Source organism: Bos indicus x Bos taurus, chromosome 3 (assembly GCF_003369695.1).
Source record: "Bos indicus x Bos taurus breed Angus x Brahman F1 hybrid chromosome 3, Bos_hybrid_MaternalHap_v2.0, whole genome shotgun sequence".
Classification (NCBI taxonomy): Eukaryota; Metazoa; Chordata; class Mammalia; order Artiodactyla; family Bovidae; genus Bos; species Bos indicus x Bos taurus.
Window position 1 is genome coordinate 97,997,037 of NC_040078.1, and position 20,505 is coordinate 98,017,541.

Here is a 20,505-nt window from a genome sequence, read left to right on the forward strand (position 1 = left end):
TGCAAGATGAAATACTGCTGTTAGAGGTCTGATGACTTGCTTGCCAGATGTAGAGCTGGCTTACTGACTTGTTTGGAGATATGCTCTGTGCACATTTATAAATTGTCGTAAATTCTTTCCCTGATCAGAACAAGTTTCCTTTCCACGCTGGGGTGTTCGCTTCTGCTGATGGGTGGAAAGTTCTCTTTTTCGGTCAGAAGTGTGGCGTACACACAGAAGAGTGCACATGCTCTAAGTGTACAGCTTGGTGGGAGACTCCTTACTAATTAATGAGAGCTGTCATCCCACTGGTAGTTTCACTGGACTAGCATTTTCCTCTCTAAGCTTTCGGCTGACTTGCTGTTTCAGTGTTTGTCATTTGTTCTTTGTGGAACAGAAATGTGAGAAACTAGTTACTGATGTTAATGTTTAAGACAATATTCTTGAAAATAAGACAGATTTGGTTTCAAGTTCCTCATAAGACTGATTTAAAGATTTGAGAATATATGTGCCTGGCATGTAATATATAATTAAAAAATTTTGTGACTGTTACTGAGGTTATGGTTTTAATTAAGATAATTGAGATGTAGAAGACATAGATGAGATATTAGAATATATTGTCTGATAGGTGCAACAGAGTATACATTTTTACATTAAAATTGTGGATGGTAACAGGCAGAATTTTAATTTTATGTGATACTGTTTGAGAACATGCTAAATCCACTTTTTTCCCAAGTAAGTATTAGTTACAATTAAATTTTTAATGGCTATAAAACAGCATTTTCAGCTTTAAATACAGTTTTAAATAAGACAAACCATTTTAATTTTTAAGAGTGAGTAAAATAAACTTCATATGATAATTTAGGTTTATAAATATTTATAATGATCTTTATTCCTTTGGGAACATTTTTTTTTCAAGTTTTTTAAATCACAATTGATGTCACCAATTGAATGGACTGATAATAATAAGGTATATTATTGGGATTTTCTGGAATAAATCATTTCTACTTACTTTCTTTTACCTACCACAGATTAGAGTTTATCATTAGTAGTAAGTAGTTACGTATTAATATTAATAAAGTGACTTTATTAGTATGTCTGATAATCTGTATCAGGTTTCCTGTGTAACTAAGTAACTTAAGATGTTTCTCACTGTTGTGTGGCTTGGCTGTGTCTTTCTTTTGGTTTGGGCTGGCTAGGCTAGGGCTGAGTGGTCTAGGATGGCTTCACCTAAATGTTTGGCAGTTAGATGACTTCTTGGTCTGAGAGGGACTTTACATTCCTGGTATTTGGCTTGATGTCAACTGGGGTGATGGCCATAGACTGTCCTCATCTAGCAGGCAAATTTCAGCTCCTTCACATAAGGCAGAAAAGTTTTTCTGGAGTAAAAGAAGACAAGCTCTTTTCAAGTCTCCTTTTGTTACAATTGCTGTTGCCTGGTAGCTGATGGAGGGAGCCATTTTGTATGAAACAGTATAAAACAGCCACTAATGGCAACCCACTCCAGTACTCTTGCCTGGAAAATCCCATGGACAGAGGAGCCTTGTAGGCTGCAGTCCATGGGTCGCTAAGAGTCGGATATGACTGAGTGACTTCACTTTGACTTTTCACTTTCATGTGTTGGAGAAGGAAATGGCAACCCACTCCAGTGTTCTTGCCTGGAGAATCCCAGGGACGGGGGAGCCTGGTGGGCTGCTGTCTACTGGGTTGCACAGAGTCGGACACGACTGAAGTGACTTAGCATTTTAAGTTTTGTTGGACATTAATAGGATACATTAAGGGTTGATTAGGTTAGAAAGCATGAATCTGTGGTAGATGCAGCACAGATATAGCTCACTTTCTGTATGATATTCAGCATTTAAAAAGTGTAATGAAGAAGAAAGTTCAAGTTAGTGTTGGTTTGGTATAAATAGAAGTGGGTAAGAAGGAACTTTACAGCATTGCTGAAATAGGTAATGATGGATTCATCTGCATCTGAAAGTAAGAGACACTAAAAATGTACGAAGATCTAGGGGAAAGAGATCTAGGGGCTGAAGAGGACAGGAGGGCAAGTAACAGATTCAGTGAAAATAAAAGGAGTAGGTTGAGGAAAAGAAGGTTTGGTCAACAAGAGATTTTCAGAGTTTAGGGTGCAGTGAATCTGAATAATGATGAAATCTAAGATAAGGTAGAAAGAAATAGTTAAAGCTCAGCAGTAGAAAGTCTAAGTCCAAGGTCTTGGAAAGATTCATTGCTTGAACATTTTATTAAACCTCAAAGGTTCATGTGCTAACATTGCTGCTGCTTTGAGTCAGCGTGATGTCATAAAGATGCATGAAATGGGATGAAAATTCTGAATTAACTTGTTGAAGTCATTGAACAAGGTGGGAGAAGGTCCAGGAGCATTAACAAGAGCTAGAGAAGAAAGAAAGATGATGAAATAATCTGATGCTGCTGGTCTGTATGAAACTTGTGGACTTACTTTTTTCCTAATCAGGAAATGTTTTCTTGTTTTCCTATTTTCTTTTCTGTTTATCTGCTTTTAAAAATGCATGACTTTTCTATTTTATGTTTGTATTTTATTTACTCTGAAATAGATACCCATAGCAGGTAGGGAGAAGGTAGAAAAGGGCAGAGGTAGGTTAGGTGGTTTTTTAAAGTTATAAAGTTAGGAGGACATTCAGAGATTCTTAACCGTCTGTTTTCTCTAATATTGGAAAGCTTATAAATCTAGATAATGCTTGAAGTGGTCTTAACATTGTTTATTTGTGACCCAGCTTTTGTAAGGCAGAATAATTTTTATTTGAATAAAATATCCTAATAACTCAAAAATTTTAGAAATATCATGTTTGTTTTTAAAATTTTGGACTATTAGCCAATATTATTAGAAGATAGAGTACTAGTTATTAAAATTTGTAACATGTCTTTTGGACATTTTTACTTTTATGAAAGTACAGAATTAAGACGTTATGGTTATCTGCCATTGAATTTTAAAGTTTAGAAGAGATATTAAAATTCTAATCACCTTGTATAATTCAAATAATATGTTCAATGAAAATATGTAAAAAGCTTTACTTCAGATTTTCATATTGTGCAAGTATATGTAATTATAATAGTATGAATAAAACATATATAGTTTTCTCCATTAGGATTTTATAATCAACTAATTAGATGTGTATTTGTAAGATTATTATACTTACCCTCTTAAATTATATAGCCAATTATTTGAATACATAGTTATAAATGATAAACCAACATTTACATTAATCTTTAGTATATTGAAAAATAACTTTTTAATTTTTTCTTAGATTTTTCAAATGATTAAATATTGGGCTTTAACTTTTATAAAGTACTTATTATACTTAAGAAGAAGTATGGTACAGTATATTTTACTTGTTACTAGACAGAGTTATTTGGGAGGACATGGATTTGACTTCCCCCAGAATCTGCACAAATAAGAGAGACTGATCTAGTTGGTTTTGATAGATTATATGTACCTTATAACCTTGGTTATATATATGGTTTACCCAAGGGTCATAATATGTATAAAATATATTCTCCTGGCCAAACTAATTTTTATTTTTTATGTTTAGGATAAATTTGTTTACCATACGGCTCCAGTTGAAAAACCACACGGCAGACTACAAAACAGAACATCAAGGTCACAAAAGAAAAAATCCAAGTCACCTGAGAGGAATAAGTATTGCATAAATGCAAAAAACTACGAACAGCCTACAATTTCTTCAAAATCACACTCTCCATCTCCTTACACAAAAAGACGCATGTGTGAGCTATCGGAAGACACCAGGCGGCGGCTGGCCCATTTAAATCTCGGCCCTTATGAATTCAAAAAAGAAACAGATAAACCTCCATTTGTGATTAGACATGTATGTGTTCTTTGAAACATTTCCATTTGAAATTGATCTAATTTGTAATTGCACTAAAATATTACTCAAACTTCTTTCAACTTCTAGCTTATATGAATAATTTTTCTTCATGAACTGTATGTTAGCCTAGCAATCTAAAATGGAAAATTAACTTAATAAAAACATTCTTTTGCAGCCTTTAAACCTGACAGAGATCAAGCTCCATTATGAATCCCATAAGTCCTCTAAGTAGCCGTTTCCTTTCTTCTTATAAGTGGACAGCGTAATAACTTTACAAATTGAACTGATATATAATTGACATTAGTACTAAAATGGCAGAGTAGGATTTTAAAATAGGAACTAGTTTTCTTTGTGAAAAGGAAGACACCCACCCCCCAGCCCTTTAAAAAATTGTAATGGAATAGTTTCCCTTGTAATTATGTCCCTTGGGTAAACCTTATATAATGGAGTTTGAAGCAAATCATCATTTGATGGGAACAGAAAGGCCTTTCAAAGAGAAGACTTAACTTTAAGGGTAATAGAGTTTCTAATCTTTCTGTATGGAAGCCTGTTATGATATGTTTTGTGTTTAAAGCTTGTATCCATATGATAGTCAAAAAGATTTTGGCTAATTTTTAAGGGTCTATAGTCCATCCTAAAGGAGACCAGTCCTAGGTGTTCATTGAAAGGACTAATGCTGAGGCTGAAACTCCAATAGTTTGGCCACCTCATATGAAGAGTTGATTCATTGGAAAAGACCCTGATGCTGGGAGGGATTGGGGGCAGGAGGAGAAGGGGACGACAGAGGATGAGATGGCTGGATGGCATCACCGACTTGATGCACATGAGTTTGGGTGAACTCCGGGAGTTGGTGATGGACAGGGAAGCCTGGCATGCTGCGATTCATGGGGTCGCAAAGAGTCGGACACGACTGAACGACTGAACTGAACTGAACTGAATAATACTTAATAAAAATCTTTCTCAGAATCTTCATAATTTCTTTAATTTTTATAAAAGTATTTTACCTTAAAAGCATTTCAGTAACAAAAAATTGCAAATTAATTTTAAAAATTGCTTTATATAATAATAAACTTGAAGATTCAAGTGCCTATAGAAGCAAAACAACTTTTTGAGGTATCTATAAAACACTTTCTTACTTTAATGTTTCCAGTGCATTTTCCCAAATTTTAAAATGTGAATGTAAATGCAAACAAGTAAACATGTTCCTTTGATGATCTAATAGCTTTTTTAACATTTGTGATACCATTTTAAAAATATTTAGATATACTTTAAGCAATATTTCATTCCATTTTCTTATTTTGACTATGTATCTTTTATTATTTTAGCCTAAAGTAATAGATTTTTATTGTAAAAAAAAATTTTAATAGTTACGGTAACTTTTAAATGGTTACATTTTATTGAGATCATTGTAATTGCACTTGTCTTAATTATGGAACTTATTTATAGGTTCTGGTCACTGTTTTTGGTTGTTTGAACAATATCCAGATATGATTACTTGCTTGTTTGATGGCAGTTCCAGAATGCCTTTAATTTTGTTTGCCCACAATTGCAAATTAAATTGAAAAGAAAGGACTAAATTCTAACCTGAAGGAATATTAGCACTTTAATTAAAATACCTATGTACAAAGATAGCTAGGAATATTTTGAACATTAGCCACATAAAAATTGCTTAGGGAAATAACTACTCTTAAAATGTTTAGTATTATTTTCATGTCACTACTTAAAATAGAATAATTTTTTTAATTCTTGGTATAAATTTTGAGATTTTTATTAAATAATTTCCCTTTCAACTTGCAATGAACAGGAAGAAATACATGCTTCTACGTTTATAGCTACAAAATTACTTACAGTGACTGTAAAGGACTAGATTTTTCCAACTGTGTTTATAAACATATGCCTCCCACCTCTGTAACCATTCATGATTTTCAAAGCACTTAACAAAATTGGTAACCAAGCAAAATTTTAATTTGATATATGAATATACAAAATATAATACTCCTAGGAAAGACATTCTAGTTTTATAGGTACTGTATAAAAAGTAATCTTAAAGAATAAAGAAGTTTCAAGGAACTAGTACGCTCCCAAACAAACCAGCACAACCATTCTATGAGTTAAGCTACATTCTTTGCTTTTTTTATTTATGTGGAAGTTAGTATTTTTTTCTATTATGGTAAAATAGTCATAATATAATATTTTGATTCTGCCATTTCATATAAATAGAAACATACAATTTTTGCCTTTTTGTTGTTTTTCATTTAGTACATTTAGTACAGTGCTTTCAAGTTTCGTTTGTGTTGCAGCACGTATCAGCACTTGATTCTTTTTATGGCTGAATAATTCAGTGTACATTTTGTGTATCCATTAATCTGTTGATGGACATTTGAGTTTTCACCTTTTAGTTATGTGAATAGTACTTCTGTGAACATTCCTGTACAAGTTTTGTTTGAATATCTGTTTTAATTCCCAACTGCTTTAATACCTAGGAATGGAATTGCGGGGCCATATGGGCTTCCCTGGTGGCTCAGACAGTAAAGAATCTGCCCACAATGCAGGAGACCTAAGTTCAATGCCTGGGTCAGGAAGATTGCCTGGAGAAGGGAATGGCAGCCCACTCCAGTATTCTTGCCTGGGAAATCCATGGACAGAGGAGCCTGGTGGGCTACAGTCTGTGGGTTCACAGAGTCAGACCTAACTGAGGGACTAACACGTGGTAATTCTGTGTTTAGCTTGTTGAAGAATTGCCGAACTCTTTTCCAGAGTTTGTTGTGTTTTCACCAGCAATGTATGATGTTTCCAATTTATCCACATTCTCACTAATGTCTGTTATTTTCTGTTTTATTTTTATTGTAGCTATCCTGAGGGTGTAGAATGGTATCTCATGATGGGGGTAAAATAGACTTTTGACTTACATTTTACTAATGACTAGTGATGCTGAATGGTTTTTCATGTGCTTATTGGTCATTTGTATATATATTTTTTTTTTGGAGAAGTGTCTTTTTGAAGTCCTTTGCTCAATTTTTTTTTATTGAGTTTTTGAAGTTTGTTGATATATTCTGAATATTAATGCCTTTTCAGATAATAATTTGCAAATATTTTGCCCTACTACATGGGTGCCTTTTCACTCTCTTGATATTGCCCTTTTATGTAAAAAACTTTTAATTTTGGTAGATAGAGCTGTCTTTTTTGCACAGATTTAAATCAGTCTGACTCTTTTTGTTAGAAAACATGGATGACTGTTAATATGTTATTCCTATACTCAGAATGCTGGCTCCTAAACACAGCCAGGTAAAGACACTAAATTCAAAATCTGTATGCTAAGGAGATAAGTAATAAAAGGCTAAACTTGTTTTTGAAATGTAGCAAAGTAAGATTTCTCTTTTTAACTCTGTGCCAAGTCGCTTCAGTCATGTCCAACTCTGTGCGACCCCATAGACGGCAGCCCACCAGGCTCCGCCGTCCCTGGGATTCTCCAGGCAAGAACACTGGAGTGGGTTGCCATTTCCTTCTCCAATGCATGGAAATAAAAAGTAAAAGTGAAGTCGCTCAGCCGTGTCCGACTCTTAGTGACCCCATGGACTTGCAGCCTACCAGGCTCCTCCGTCCATGGGATTTTCCAGGCAAGAGTACTGGAGTGGGGTGCCATTGCCTTTTAACTCTGTAGTGGGAAGCAAATTAGGCAATAGAACAATGGACATTTCAACTGTAAATCTGTTGATTTTAGAGTGGATTCAGAATATAATTTTAAATTTCTTGGATTTAAATTTTACTTAAAAACAAACAAACAGCAAAATACTTGGCTAAGCTCTGATTTTGGAACGTACCTGAACTATGTAGGCAGTATCATGTAAACCTGATGATATGTGATCTATGCACCTTACTTGATTTTCTGTTACCATTAGACTGAAAAAAAATTAAGCTTTTTGTTACATTGAAATTTTCCTTATTCTAGGTTGATCCCCCAAGTCCTAGGGCCGATGCTCTATTTGGATCTCCTGGCAGAGACTGTGAAAGAGATGGATGGTCCAGGCTGCACAATGGTAATATACAAGTTATCTCTATTGTTTTAGTTATCTTTCCTATCAATTAAAAAAAAAAAAACAGAATCGTGGCTATATTGGAAAGTATGTTACAATGACACTTTTTAAAACCTATGGGAAAAAATAAATAAATAAATAAAACCTATGGGACACCCAGGTAGATACTCTCTAAAAATAATAGAATTTAAATGCTGCTATAAACCATCTTCTTTGTGATTCAAAACACATATTAGCATATTAAAGACTGTGATACCTTTTAGTAAAACAAAACAACAACAAAAAACTTTGATTTTGTTTTGCTCAACAATTTTTAAATTTATTTGGCCATGAAACCTTTTTCCTGCTTTAACATGCATTACTGCTTGTGGAACAGGCTTTGGGAAATACAGTTGTAGAAAGAGTTCAAGCTGATACTTTTAGACATACATTTACACGTATATTTGAATGCTTGCTCAGCTACTTATTTATAAATGGAGCATTCTTGAACAAATTATCTTAACTGCTCTGATTATCAGTTTATTGAAGAATGAAGATAACATGATAAATATTACTATGCAAGATGCCCTAGCACACAGGACACTTAATATCAACTGTCACAATAAAATTTATATTTCGGGAAAGATAACATTCTTTAGATTTAGTTTATAACAATTTTTTTTTTCATTTTTAGGCCTGATCCTAATAGTTAGATAGGTTATTTCTAAGTTCAATATGAAGATGATTTTAATAAAGAAGATTAAATAGTATTTTATAGTTGGGGGTGTGTGTGTGTGTGTGTGTGTGTGTGTGTGTGTGTGTGTGTGTGTGTGTATGTGTGCGCGCGCGCACATGCGCGCTCAGTTGTGTCTGATTCTGTGACCCTACGGACTGTAACTCACCAGGCTGCACTGTCCATGAGATTCTTCAGGCAGTCACAAAAATGGAGTGGGTTGTCATTTCCTTCCCCAAGGGATCTTCCCGACCCAGGGATTGAACCAGCATCTCCACGTCTTCTGCATTGGCAGAAGGATTGTTTACCTCTGAGCTACCTGGGAAGCCTAATTAGGGACGTCTAAGTATTAATATCTGTAGACGCTGGCTAGTCAATTCACCAGAAGCTTTTAAGTTAATTTATTGCACACTAAGAAAAAGGCATAGAAAAGTGAGAGTAAAAAAATATAATCAATATATTGTGAGCTTTGTCTCTTTCTGATTCTAAACTCTAGTATATAATCTCTCTCTTTTAAAATTAGGATATAAAACATTCTTATCTAAGAACATGAAGAGTTTGCACTCACCTATTTTCCTTTTTTAGCATTAATTGGGAGATAAATAGGGTAATTGATAAGCCTTTTGTACTCTGAATAATAGATTATATGAAATTAGGAACAGATGTTATACTGTTTCCCCTCTTGGACTAAATTTATAGACATTGAGTAAATATGCTTTAAAGACCAGAAAAATTGAAAATGACTTCAATATAGACTTTTCTTGGGAAGATGTTTTTGGAATGCACTTAAATATCTGATTTCCCCTAACAATTATTATATATTTCCCAGCAGAACTATTATAGTTTCTAGTAACTTCATATCAAAGCAATCAGCTGCCTATATAGAGGTACAATTAGGTCAATAATGAGGTGCTTTTTCTTTTAACTTTTTATTTTGATATAATTTTAGACTTATAGAAAGTTGAAATAGTACAAAGAATTCCCCTATGCCTTTTACTCAGAATCTACAAATACTAATATTTGCTTTTCCTTCTCCCTCAATCTTTCTCTTTCTTTCTCCTCCTTGCCTCCATCTCTGTATGTGTGTCTGCGTAAAAATTTTTCCCGACGTTGCTATGGACTGAATTGTGTCCCTCAAAATTCACATGTTGAAGTTCTAACCCCCAGTGGTGTTATTTGGAGATGGGTCATTACCTTTGGGAGGTAATTAGGTTTAGATGAGTTTTGTTCCTTTCTCTCTATCATGTAAGGACACAACCAAAAGGCAGCCATCCTCAAGCCAGATGAGAGCTTTCACCAAAACCTGGCTGTGTTGGCACCCACATCTCAGACTTCCAGTATCTAGAAGTATGAGAAATAAATGTTTATTGTTTACTTCACCTAATTTATGGTAGAAGACAGCCCGAGAAAACTAACACAGTTTTTATCTTAAGGTGATGTAATTATCAAAACAAGAAACTAACAATATAATAATGTTGACTAATCTATAAACCTAACTCAGATTTTGCCACTTGTTCTAATACTTTTATAGCAAAAGGAATGCCACATCATGCATATCCTTCAGTTGCCACATCTCTTTTGTTTTCTTTAATATGGATCAGTTCTTTGGCCTTTCTTTGTGTTTGTGATCATTTTTAAGGGTAAAGGCCACTTTTTAAATAGAAAATCCCTCAATTTGGGTTTGTTTTACTATTTTACTCTTTATTAGATTTATTCTTTTTCTCCCAAAATACAACAGAAGTGATATATTACTCTCAGTGCAGCACGTCAAGATGTATGTGATGTTGCTTTGTTACTGATGATGTTAATTTGCTCACTTGATTACGGTGGTATCTGCTAGGTTTCTGCAGGAAAAAGCTGCTATTTCTTCCTTCCCTTTGTAATTTTGGGGAGATCAAGACTCAGTTAATACTCCTTGACTTTGACCTCTTTACCATATGTTGATGGTTCTTGCTGGAAACAGTTTATTATGGTGATTTTTACCAAATATTTTAAAAATTCCATTTTTCTTTATACATTTATTATTTGCCTTTTACCATAAAGAGCTTCCCTTCTCTTTTCTCTAATTTTAATGCCCCTATTCTGTGGACTGCTTTTCTTTCTGTCTTGTAGTTGAGCAACTGTACTTTGGATTCTCATCAGCTATTTAAATACTTGTGGAAATGTCTTACGATAGACTGTCTTAGGCATAGTAAATTTTCACTTATGACTATCTTGGAAATTCTTCTTGAAAATTTTCTTATCAAATTATCTTGCAGAATAATTTTTAAGTTCCTATTGGATACCATTTTCACCAGTGTTGATTGGTTTAGTCTTCATTCGAGTCATGTGAAGGTGGATTTAACTATGTTTGATCAGGAAGAGAGTGACCAAAGCTTAGAGATGCTATGTGACCTGTTGGAGCACTATAGAACTTGAACCCAGATCTTACAACCCCAAGTTCCTTTTTTTTCCACCACTCTCTTACTCCTTTCCCTACTATCCTTTAGATGTATTTTTTTTTTTAGATAAAATCTCCAAGTTTTCTCTGGCTAGAATTTCCATGAAATATAATTCTAATCTATGCAATCCTTTTGAAGAAACTTAGTATCTCTCGTACGTTAAGAATATTTGGAAGCTTCATCTGGTCATTTGAGCATTTTAAAGTTGTCCTTTTTTAATTTGCTTAGGATTTAGCAAATACCTCTCTTTTCCAAATGCTGTTACTTTGAGGAGTAGGGCTTCAACATACACATTTTGGGAGGACACAAATATTCATTTTGTAACACTGATTTCATGAGATTATAGGAGAATCAAATAATAGCTAATATATATTGTGTTTTCTGCTAGCCACTATTCTAAGTACTTATATTTCATTGATTCATTACTCACAGTAACCTCAAAAATTTTAGGTACTATTAGTTATCCTCACTTTACAGATGAAGAAATCTGAGATTTAAGGAAATGTAAATTGTTCAAGAGCACACATATACTCACACACAATCTAAATTAGTTCTTTCATTTTCCTTATACTTTTCTTTAGTGTGACCCATACATTAAGGCCCAGCTCAACTTTTTCCTCCTATAGGAAGTTTTGCCTGATTGTCTTCAACTTTGAGACACTGGGCTCTGATATGACTTTTTGATAGCATTAATTGCCAGTACCATTCTGATGTAGCTTGTCCTTTTATGCTGCTGTTATTTGACTTGGTAATAACTTAAGTAAATTATAAGCACTGTACAACCATGGGCCATGATTTTTGTCTCCTTTATCTCCTACATTTAGGATATAGTTAGTGCCTAATTGTTAGTAAGGGTGATTAAATATGAACATTAGGAAACCTCAGATCAAAGTATTAGTTTAATTTATAAAAATGAAAGAAAATTGTAGAAGTTTATCTGAATTAGAGTAAGTTTATAAATGGTTTTTTCCTGGAGAATTCCATGGACAGATGAGCCTGGCGGACTACAGTCCATGGGGTCACAAAGAGTCAGACAGAACTGAGTAACTAAGCACAGCACGGCACAGATTATCCTGGGTCTGTATCTGTATAGCCTGTTTTTCTGTACAAAGTGGTTAGGGAAGGTAAAATATAGACTGTTAAGAGTGTTTTTTTATTGAAATGTATTAGTAAAGTAGAGTTTCAAATTATGGTTCTGATTTTCTCATCTATCAATATAATAGAAATTGTAATTCTACAAAGTTGACTCCTTTAAGTCATAAATAGAACACCAAATGTACATTTATAATGTAGTGGTTTGTTTTAGGGAGAGATTTAAAATAATTTTATAACCCACTGTTGTAAATACTGAGAATAGTTACTTTTATGAATTGTATAACTTAATCATAACTATAACTCTGTTTTGAGGTAAGGTAAGCATTGTCTTTATACTTTTAAAATGAGGCATGAAATTAATTGTGTAACTTGACCAAATTAGCATCTGTGGTAGATTGAACCTGTCCTTGTTTGAGTTAGAATTCAACAGTAATGTGTTGATGTTGTGTTAGTAATAATAGAAAGAAAGTGAAGTCGCTCAGTCGTGTCCAACTCTTTGCGACCCCATGGACTGTAGCCTACCAGGTTCTTCCATCCATGAGATTTTCCAGGCAAGGGTACTGGAGTGGGTTGCCATTTCCTTCTCTAGGGGATCTTCCCGACCTAGGGATTGAACCCAGGTCTCCCACATTGCAGCCACCAGGAAAGCTGTTAGTAATAATAGTTAGCGTTTATTTTACTGCCTCACATGTAATATCTAATGTAATCTAATGAAAGAGGTACATGGGACAACTGAAGTACTGGAAAAGTCAGAGAATATGCCCGTCGCCATATTAGAAGTGCTGGTGCCTAAACTGTAATGCACATCTATTTGTCAGCAAGATGTATACACTACAGGACAGTGTGCTCCCACTTGCTAAAGCTGGTCCTGTTTCCATTACACTCACTTGATTCAGGCATAGACTCCAAGATTAGGAACACTTGTAGTTTGGCAATATCTATCAAGTCTGCATGTTCAAAATATGGATCATCATAAACTGGTTTGTCAACTAAAAAGTGTCATGCACACAGATTGGTTTATCAAATAAAAATTAACATGGTCTATATCAGATATCTCCTACTGTAATGAAAATAATATTTGTGAAATCATTTATTTGCTAAAGAACTTATAGATTTGAACTTATGCTTATCATCTTTGTAACATTGTTGAAGGATTTTGAACGTATTTCTGAAAACTGCTGTGTGAATTATAATCATAGAAACAGTGATTGTAGGAAAAAGCAAAGATTAAACCAAATTTATTTTTGGTAGAAATATTTATAGTTTCTTTTATATGTCCTTTTTTAGATCATTCTCATCTTGGCTGCTATCGACCCAAGGATTATAAGGTATGTAATAAAAACTACATGTGATAGTTATCCTGGCTTTCAGGTTAGAGCGTACGTAAATTTCTGAAATGTATGGTCAGATATTATCATATTCATTTAGTCAAGAAATTTACAAACAATAATTGTCATCTTATGGAATGTCATTATTTTGTCTGGAATAGACTTTTCATTGCGTGTCTCCTATAACTATTTTGCGACTTTCGATTGTTCATTTGGACTAGTTATTTGTGTTTGTGTGTGTGTGTGTTTGTATGAGAGGGAGTTAGAGACAGCAAAATTGGCTGTTACTTTTAATGATATCTCACAGTAGTAATGCTAAATTTTATTCATTCATTCATTCATACAGCAGCATCCTCATAATTTTTGTAATATCTGCATATAATTTATGCTATCTTTAAAAAATCCACAGAATCTAAAAAAGAGTGGAGAGATATATATATATATTATAACTGATTCATTTTGCTGTACAGTGGAAACTAACACAATATTGTAAATCAACTGTAATAGAAGTTAATTTAAAAATTCAAAAACTGAAAGTTCATCTTCTTTTCATTTATAAGTATAAATGAAAATTAATATAAATGAAAATCAGTATCATATGCTTTAAATGGATGATAGCCTTAAAAATACAGGGAAAACAAAACAATGGTATTAAATTCTAGCTAGATAACAAGACTCTGAGACATGTTCTCTATTTCTTAAAATGAGATAAGCAATGACATACAGGTGTAGCAGACATTACCAATAGCTAACTGAAGATTTCTGATTGAAAGAGAACTGAAAAGAAAGTACATTTTTTCCTTTGTGATTCACTGTCTTTTAGTGGATGTCCATGCACCATGTAAAATAATCTTGTGTATTATCTAAATTTATTTTGGGCAGCATATTAAAAACCTGCTATATCACTCGTAGTTCATGTTCTGCATTTTGAGAAGTATTTCCCCAGGATTTATCTTTTCTGCCTCTAAGTGAAAACTTCTTAATAAGAGGAGGCATTATATTTAGGAAAACAAAACAAAAATCACACCTTTCTTTATAATACTTTTGTTTATTTACTTGAAGACGATTTATTCTGTGCTTTAGGGCACTGAATAGCATAGTTCTTTGCCATGCTTTGATTTTGGTGAAAGAAATACGGAAGAGCCAAGGCAGAGTTGTGACTGAGGATCCAAATCTACCAAAGTGTCAGAATCGTATAGGTGGAACTTTATGACAATCCATTCCAGGCCTACTAAATGAAAATTGCTGAGAATAGAGACTGGAAATTTTTATTACAAGTTTCCAGGTGATTCTTATGCATTCTTTTGCTGTCTATGCAAGCATTGGCATCTGAGATCATAGCACTTAAATAGAACCATCCCTCATATAGTGTTTGTATAGGGCTGTGCCCTTGTTTAAGGCTGTCCCTAGAGGAGTGTGGGCCTGGCATAGTTCACCTGGTGCAGACCCACTCTATTATGTGGAATTTACTTAAACACATACATGTATACCGATCTGTGTAATATATGTGCTTGTGAGCATGCCTGTAAACACACACACATGCACACACACACATACATCAAAAAGCATAATGTTCATTGTCTTGTATGGGACCTGGAGAAGCCACCTTACTTGTAACACCAAGGGATAAGCCTGTCTTTGTACATTTTCTTCAAGTCATGTTTCACAATTTTTATGTATTTATTTCCTTCTTTATTTACATCTTTGTTTATAGTCTGCCTTTAAAAAAAAAAAAACAAACTAATCTGTCCGTTCCAAAATGGCAAGGATCCTATTGGTCTTACTTATTGATAATCACTAGTACTTAGCAGGCCATGGCACCCCACTCCAGTACTCTTGCCTGGAAAATCCCATGGACGGAGGAGCCTGGTGGGCTGCAGTCCATGGGATCGCTAAGAGTCAGACATGACTGAGAGACTTCACTTTCACTTTTCACTTTCATGCATTGGAGAAGGAAATGGCAACCCATTCCAGTGTTCTTGCCTGGAGAATCCCAGGGACGGGGGAGCCTGGTGGGCTGCCGTCTCTGGCGTCGCACGGAGTCGGACACGACTGAAGCGACTTAGCAGCAGCAGCAGTACTTAGCATATTGTCTAATACATAGTGTGGATTCCTAAAATATGTGTGTCGTGTGAGTGGATTATAAAGAGAAAAGAAGTAAAGTAAATATATAAAAGTATAGAAAGGTGAAAAAGTTTATCAGACACTAATCTTTATCCTAAGGTAACTATAATCCAGTTCTGTGTTGACTGGTCTATTTAAAGGTAGGTGTATATATTCAGAATTCCCTCTTCTAAATGAAATATTTTAAAGAGCTTCACTTCTATCCCTTAACTATCTGCCCACCCTCAACTCCGTATTCTTCACTTTCAGAGTTAGAGTAGAAGTTAATCATTCATACTACCCTTCTAAGGCTGTCTGTGTGGGTAGTAAGTCAGCTCACAGGATTATTTTTTGTATTGAAGAGATAGATTTCCATAGAAATACATATTCATCATTGAACGGGGCTGTTTTTCCCATGGAGAAATAAAGGATTGTTTTCTTAGAGGTGTATAATAGTTGGTAGTGGAACGCTATACGGTATCTATAAGGAAAAGAGTTATGAAACTAGGAGTGTTTGCAAGAAATTTTTAGAAAAGCAAGACTTTGCCTTGCTCTGTTGAGAAATATATTCTGCAGAGGCAAGAGAAGAGAGGTCCACGAAGTGACCCCATTTTGTGTCTTCACCTTATTCTAGAGCATTGCTGTCCTCTTCACATAGTGGAAAATGAAGGAGAACCTGAAGAGGCATATCTGTTTCTTAAAAGCCTTGGCCTTGAATTGACACATGACATTTTTACCTACACTCTGTCAAGAACTAACCAGATGGCCACACCTACATGCAGGGATTGCTTCTCAGCAGTAATTCTGCTCTGAAGGAAGCAAAGATGAATTGTGATGGAAAGCTAGTCCTTTGTTCTGTCATATCTAGAATGCCTTGTTCCTCTCTACTCCCAGCTTCTCTTTTACTATTAAGAAAGATGATATGACTAAAACTCTATTATATTATTAATAGAAATTAGCAAAAAATTAGCAAAACTAGTAACTGTCTCTGCCTTCATGGATATTTTATGATAATGAGAGAGATAATAAAATCACAAAAATCAATATATATTGGAACTGTGACAAATATCATGAGGGATATGCATGCTGGCTTCGACTAGTTATATGTTAGGAGGATTTGATCTGGTGAAGGAGAACGGAAAAAGGATTTTGAGGCTCAGTGACTGCTCTGGAGCTCTGAAGGTGGATAGGAATTTACTGTGTGAAAAGGAGGGAAGCACATGCCCAAAGCAAAAGGGGGAAGTAGCATTTACAAAGGCTCAGTGGGTAGGCAACTAAAAGACCAGTGTTGCTAGGAGTGACAGACATGAGCAGGCACATGGTGTAAGCTTAGGCTGGAGTAGTAGATAGGGATAAATCTTTTTTGCCATGTTAAGAATTTTGATTATTATCCTAGGTACAATGGGAAGCAAATGAAGTTATTTTAAACAACGAGATGATATAGTTGGCTTTGTACTTTGAAAATATTAGTCTTGATAGTAGCGTGGACTGGGAAAAGAATGGAGACAGTAGACAAGTTAGTAGACTATTGAATAGTCAATGTGAGACATGATGGCTTGGATTAAGATGATAGTAATGGAGGTCAGTTGCAGTGGAGATATTAGACAGATATTTAGGGTTAATGTTGACAGAAAAGTAGACTTGACAGATGGAAAAGATGTACTATGTTCTCCTAGAGAAAACATCAGTGTCATAAAGATATACTTCTATGTAGGGTAATTCAAAAATTAACAAAATCTCAATAAAAATATCTCCAGGCCCTTTTTTTTTTTTAATTCTATGAACTAAGCAAAAAGTCAAGAAAAGTTTGAAATCAGAGAGTATTGAAAGGCTCTTAGCCGTGCAGTATTATGAATAACTTTTGTATTTCTGATTTTGACAACTCAGTGTTTTCTTGATACCTTTTATTGAGATAGGAAATGTGGAAAAGCCGAATTAAAGTATACAGAATTCTAAATTCTGCTGCAATTTCTTGTTTATCTTGTTTGTTAGACTTTGGAGAATGTCTTGACTATTCAGCTCAGAAAAAGATCGGAGCTTAAAAGTAAACCATATGGCACTTGATGTATTCTGAAGGGGATTAATTTTAAGAAGTCACTGAGCGTTTGTTTCTGGCACTTGAGATGGGAATGAAAGCTCACAGAAAGAGGATAGGGTTCTCAGGCAAGGGAGAGGATAGGGCAGGAGATAAATAGTGGGCTGAAGGCCATTTCTTTCGTGGGGTGTGAGGGTATCCTAACAAGACATAATTTTACATTTTCACATTCTTAAAAATTGGCCTTGGCCAACAGATCTTTTAAGGAAGCAATTTGTAAACGCTGAAATTTTTTTTTTTGGAATTTTTATTGTGCCAGTTGAGAAGTGCAGACTATTGGATATGTAGGATTTTGCTCTTTTTCATTCTAAGGCATCTTTTACATAAACAGTTTTGTTCATATAAAACACCCTCCAAGGTAGCCACTGTAATTCTAAAATATACTTAGTGAAATTATGCTTTTTGGAACAGTAAGTGTGCAATTTAAAATCATCGTGTAAATATATGTAAGATGATCAAAAGATTGAATCTGACTTGGAGGGGGCATTGGTCTAAACTGAAATACAGGCATAAGAATCTGACAGCATTGGTCATTATGTTGCTGATACAGCTTATGTCTTGGGCGCCAACCTAGTGATTGGTATCTTAAATTGGAGACCTGACAGATCTGTAATTCTAAGAAGATGGAAGGTTTGGTAGTGGTTTCTTCCAGAAGCATTTTCTCCCATGGAGGAAAATAAAAAGAAGAAACTGAGGAAAGTTTTCATGATTTTCTGACAGGTGGCCAAGGGCAAAGTTTTTACTAAGGATTCTGGTAGATTGAGGACATCTGAACCTGTCAGTTCTTAGATTTGGCTACAGGATAGCTTTAGTAGTTCATTCCTGGTCATTTTGCTGTGGACTTCCTCTTACAGACTCAGAGCAGAAAGTGACAGAGAGACATATTAGTAACATATATAACAAGACATGTTTCCACCTGAGATACAAGTTTTCAGATTTGACCAGATAATGACAAGGGTTCTCCATTCCTGCGAGACAAAGTAACTCAGCATTTGGGAGCTTTACCAAAAGGAGAGCAGAGTCCAGACCTAACAAGAAGATTCAGTTCCCACACCATTGTATTGATAGTTAAAAGAGACTCCCCCACCAAGGAGGGAGGCCCAAGAGTCCCAGAGGAAAAAAATATTTCTGAGTTGAGTGTCTTAGATGTGGCAACAAGGAGGGTCTATTTGGATCTTCAGGATCTAAGTTGGATTTCAGGGTTGTCAATTGCCAGCTCACCAAAACACCACCACAATAACTGAAGAATCTGTTGATATCAAGCAAAGCAGAGCTTTGATTATGCAGTAAGGGAGAGCATCACCTTTGCAGACTTAGTAGTATCTCTGAAAGGTTAAGAGTAATATCTCTGAAAAGTTAAGGGTGGATATTTATAGGTAAATATTTAAAGGTTAAGTGTTTGGGAGTCTTGGCTCCACAGTTTTAAGGAAGGGCTTTAAAGCAAGAAGGGCTTTAGCTGACTGTGGCTGAGATCATGAACTCCTTATTGCCAAATTCAGACTTAAATTGAAGAAAGTGGGGAAAACCATTAGACCATTCAGGTATGACCTAAATCAAATCCCTTATGACTGTACAGTGGAAGTGAGAAACAGAATTAAGGGACTAGATCTGATAGAGCACCCGATGAACTATGGACTGAGGTTCGTGACAGTGTACAGGAGACAGGGATCAAGACCATCCCCAAGAAAAAGAAATGCAAAAAAGCAAAATGGCTGTCTGAGGAGGCCTTACAAATAGCTGTGTAAAGAAGAGAAGTGAAAAGCAAAGGAGAAAAGGAAAGGTATACCCATTTAAATGCAGAGTTCCAAAGAATAGCAAGGAGAGATAAGAAAGCCTTCCCCAGCAATCAGTGCAAAAAAATAGAGGAAAATAATAGAAAGGGAAAGACTAGAGATCTCTTCAAGAAAATTAGAGATACCAAGGGAACATTTCATGCAAAGATGGGCTTGATACAAGGACAGAAATGGTATGGACCTAACAGAAGCAGAAGATATTAAGAAGAGGTGGCAAGAATACACAGAAGAACTGTACAAAAAAGATCTTCATGACCAAGATAATCACGATGGTGTGATCACTCATCTAGAGCCAGATATCCTGGAATGTGAAGTCAAGTGGGCCTTAGAAAGCATCACTACGAACAAAGCTAGTGTTGAGCTTTGTTGAGCTCAAATTGCTTTGTTGAGTAATTCCAGTTGAGCTGTTTCAAATCCTCAAAGATGATGCTGTGAAAGTACTTCACTCAATATGCCAGCAAATTTGGAAAACTCAGCAGTGGCCACAGGACTGGAAAAGGTCAATTTTCATTCCAGTCCCAAAGAAAGGCAATGCCAAAGAATGCTCAAACTACCGCACAATTGCACTCATCTCACATGCTAGTAAAGTAATGCTCAAATTTCTCCAAGCCAGGCTTCAGCAATACGTGAACCGTGAACTTCCAGATGTTCAAGCTGGTTTTAGAAAAGGCAGAGGAACCAGATATCAAATTGCCAACATCTGCTGGATCATCGAAAAAGCAAGAGAGTTCCAGAAAAACATCTACTTCTGCTTTATTGACTATTCAAAAGCCTTTGACTCTGTGGCTCGCAATATACTGTGGAAAATTCTGAAAGAGATGGGAATACCAGACCACCTGACCTGCCTCTTGAGAAATCTGTATGCAGGTCAGGAAGCAACAGTTAGAACTGGACATGGAATAACAGACTGGTTCCAAATTGGGAAAGGAGTACGTCAAGGCTGTATATTGTCACCCTGCTTATTTAATTTATATGCAGAGTACATCATGAGAAATGCTGGGCTGGATGAAGCACAAACTGGAATCAAGATTGCTGGGAGAAATATCAATAACCTCAGAT

The 20,505-nt window shown here is 35.2% G+C and overlaps 1 protein-coding gene across 2 annotated transcripts in view; it reads left to right on the forward strand.

The window, feature by feature from the left end:
- SPATA6 (spermatogenesis associated 6) overlaps positions 1–20,505 on the forward strand; it is a 171,405-nt gene that overhangs the window by 86,154 nt on the left and 64,746 nt on the right. For both annotated transcript variants that reach the window (XM_027537325.1, XM_027537324.1), the window contains exons 7-9: positions 3,552–3,845; positions 7,795–7,882; positions 13,415–13,455. In XM_027537325.1, the coding sequence (XP_027393126.1) occupies positions 3,552–3,845; positions 7,795–7,882; positions 13,415–13,455 (423 nt within the window). The remainder of the gene's footprint in view (positions 1–3,551; positions 3,846–7,794; positions 7,883–13,414; positions 13,456–20,505) is intronic.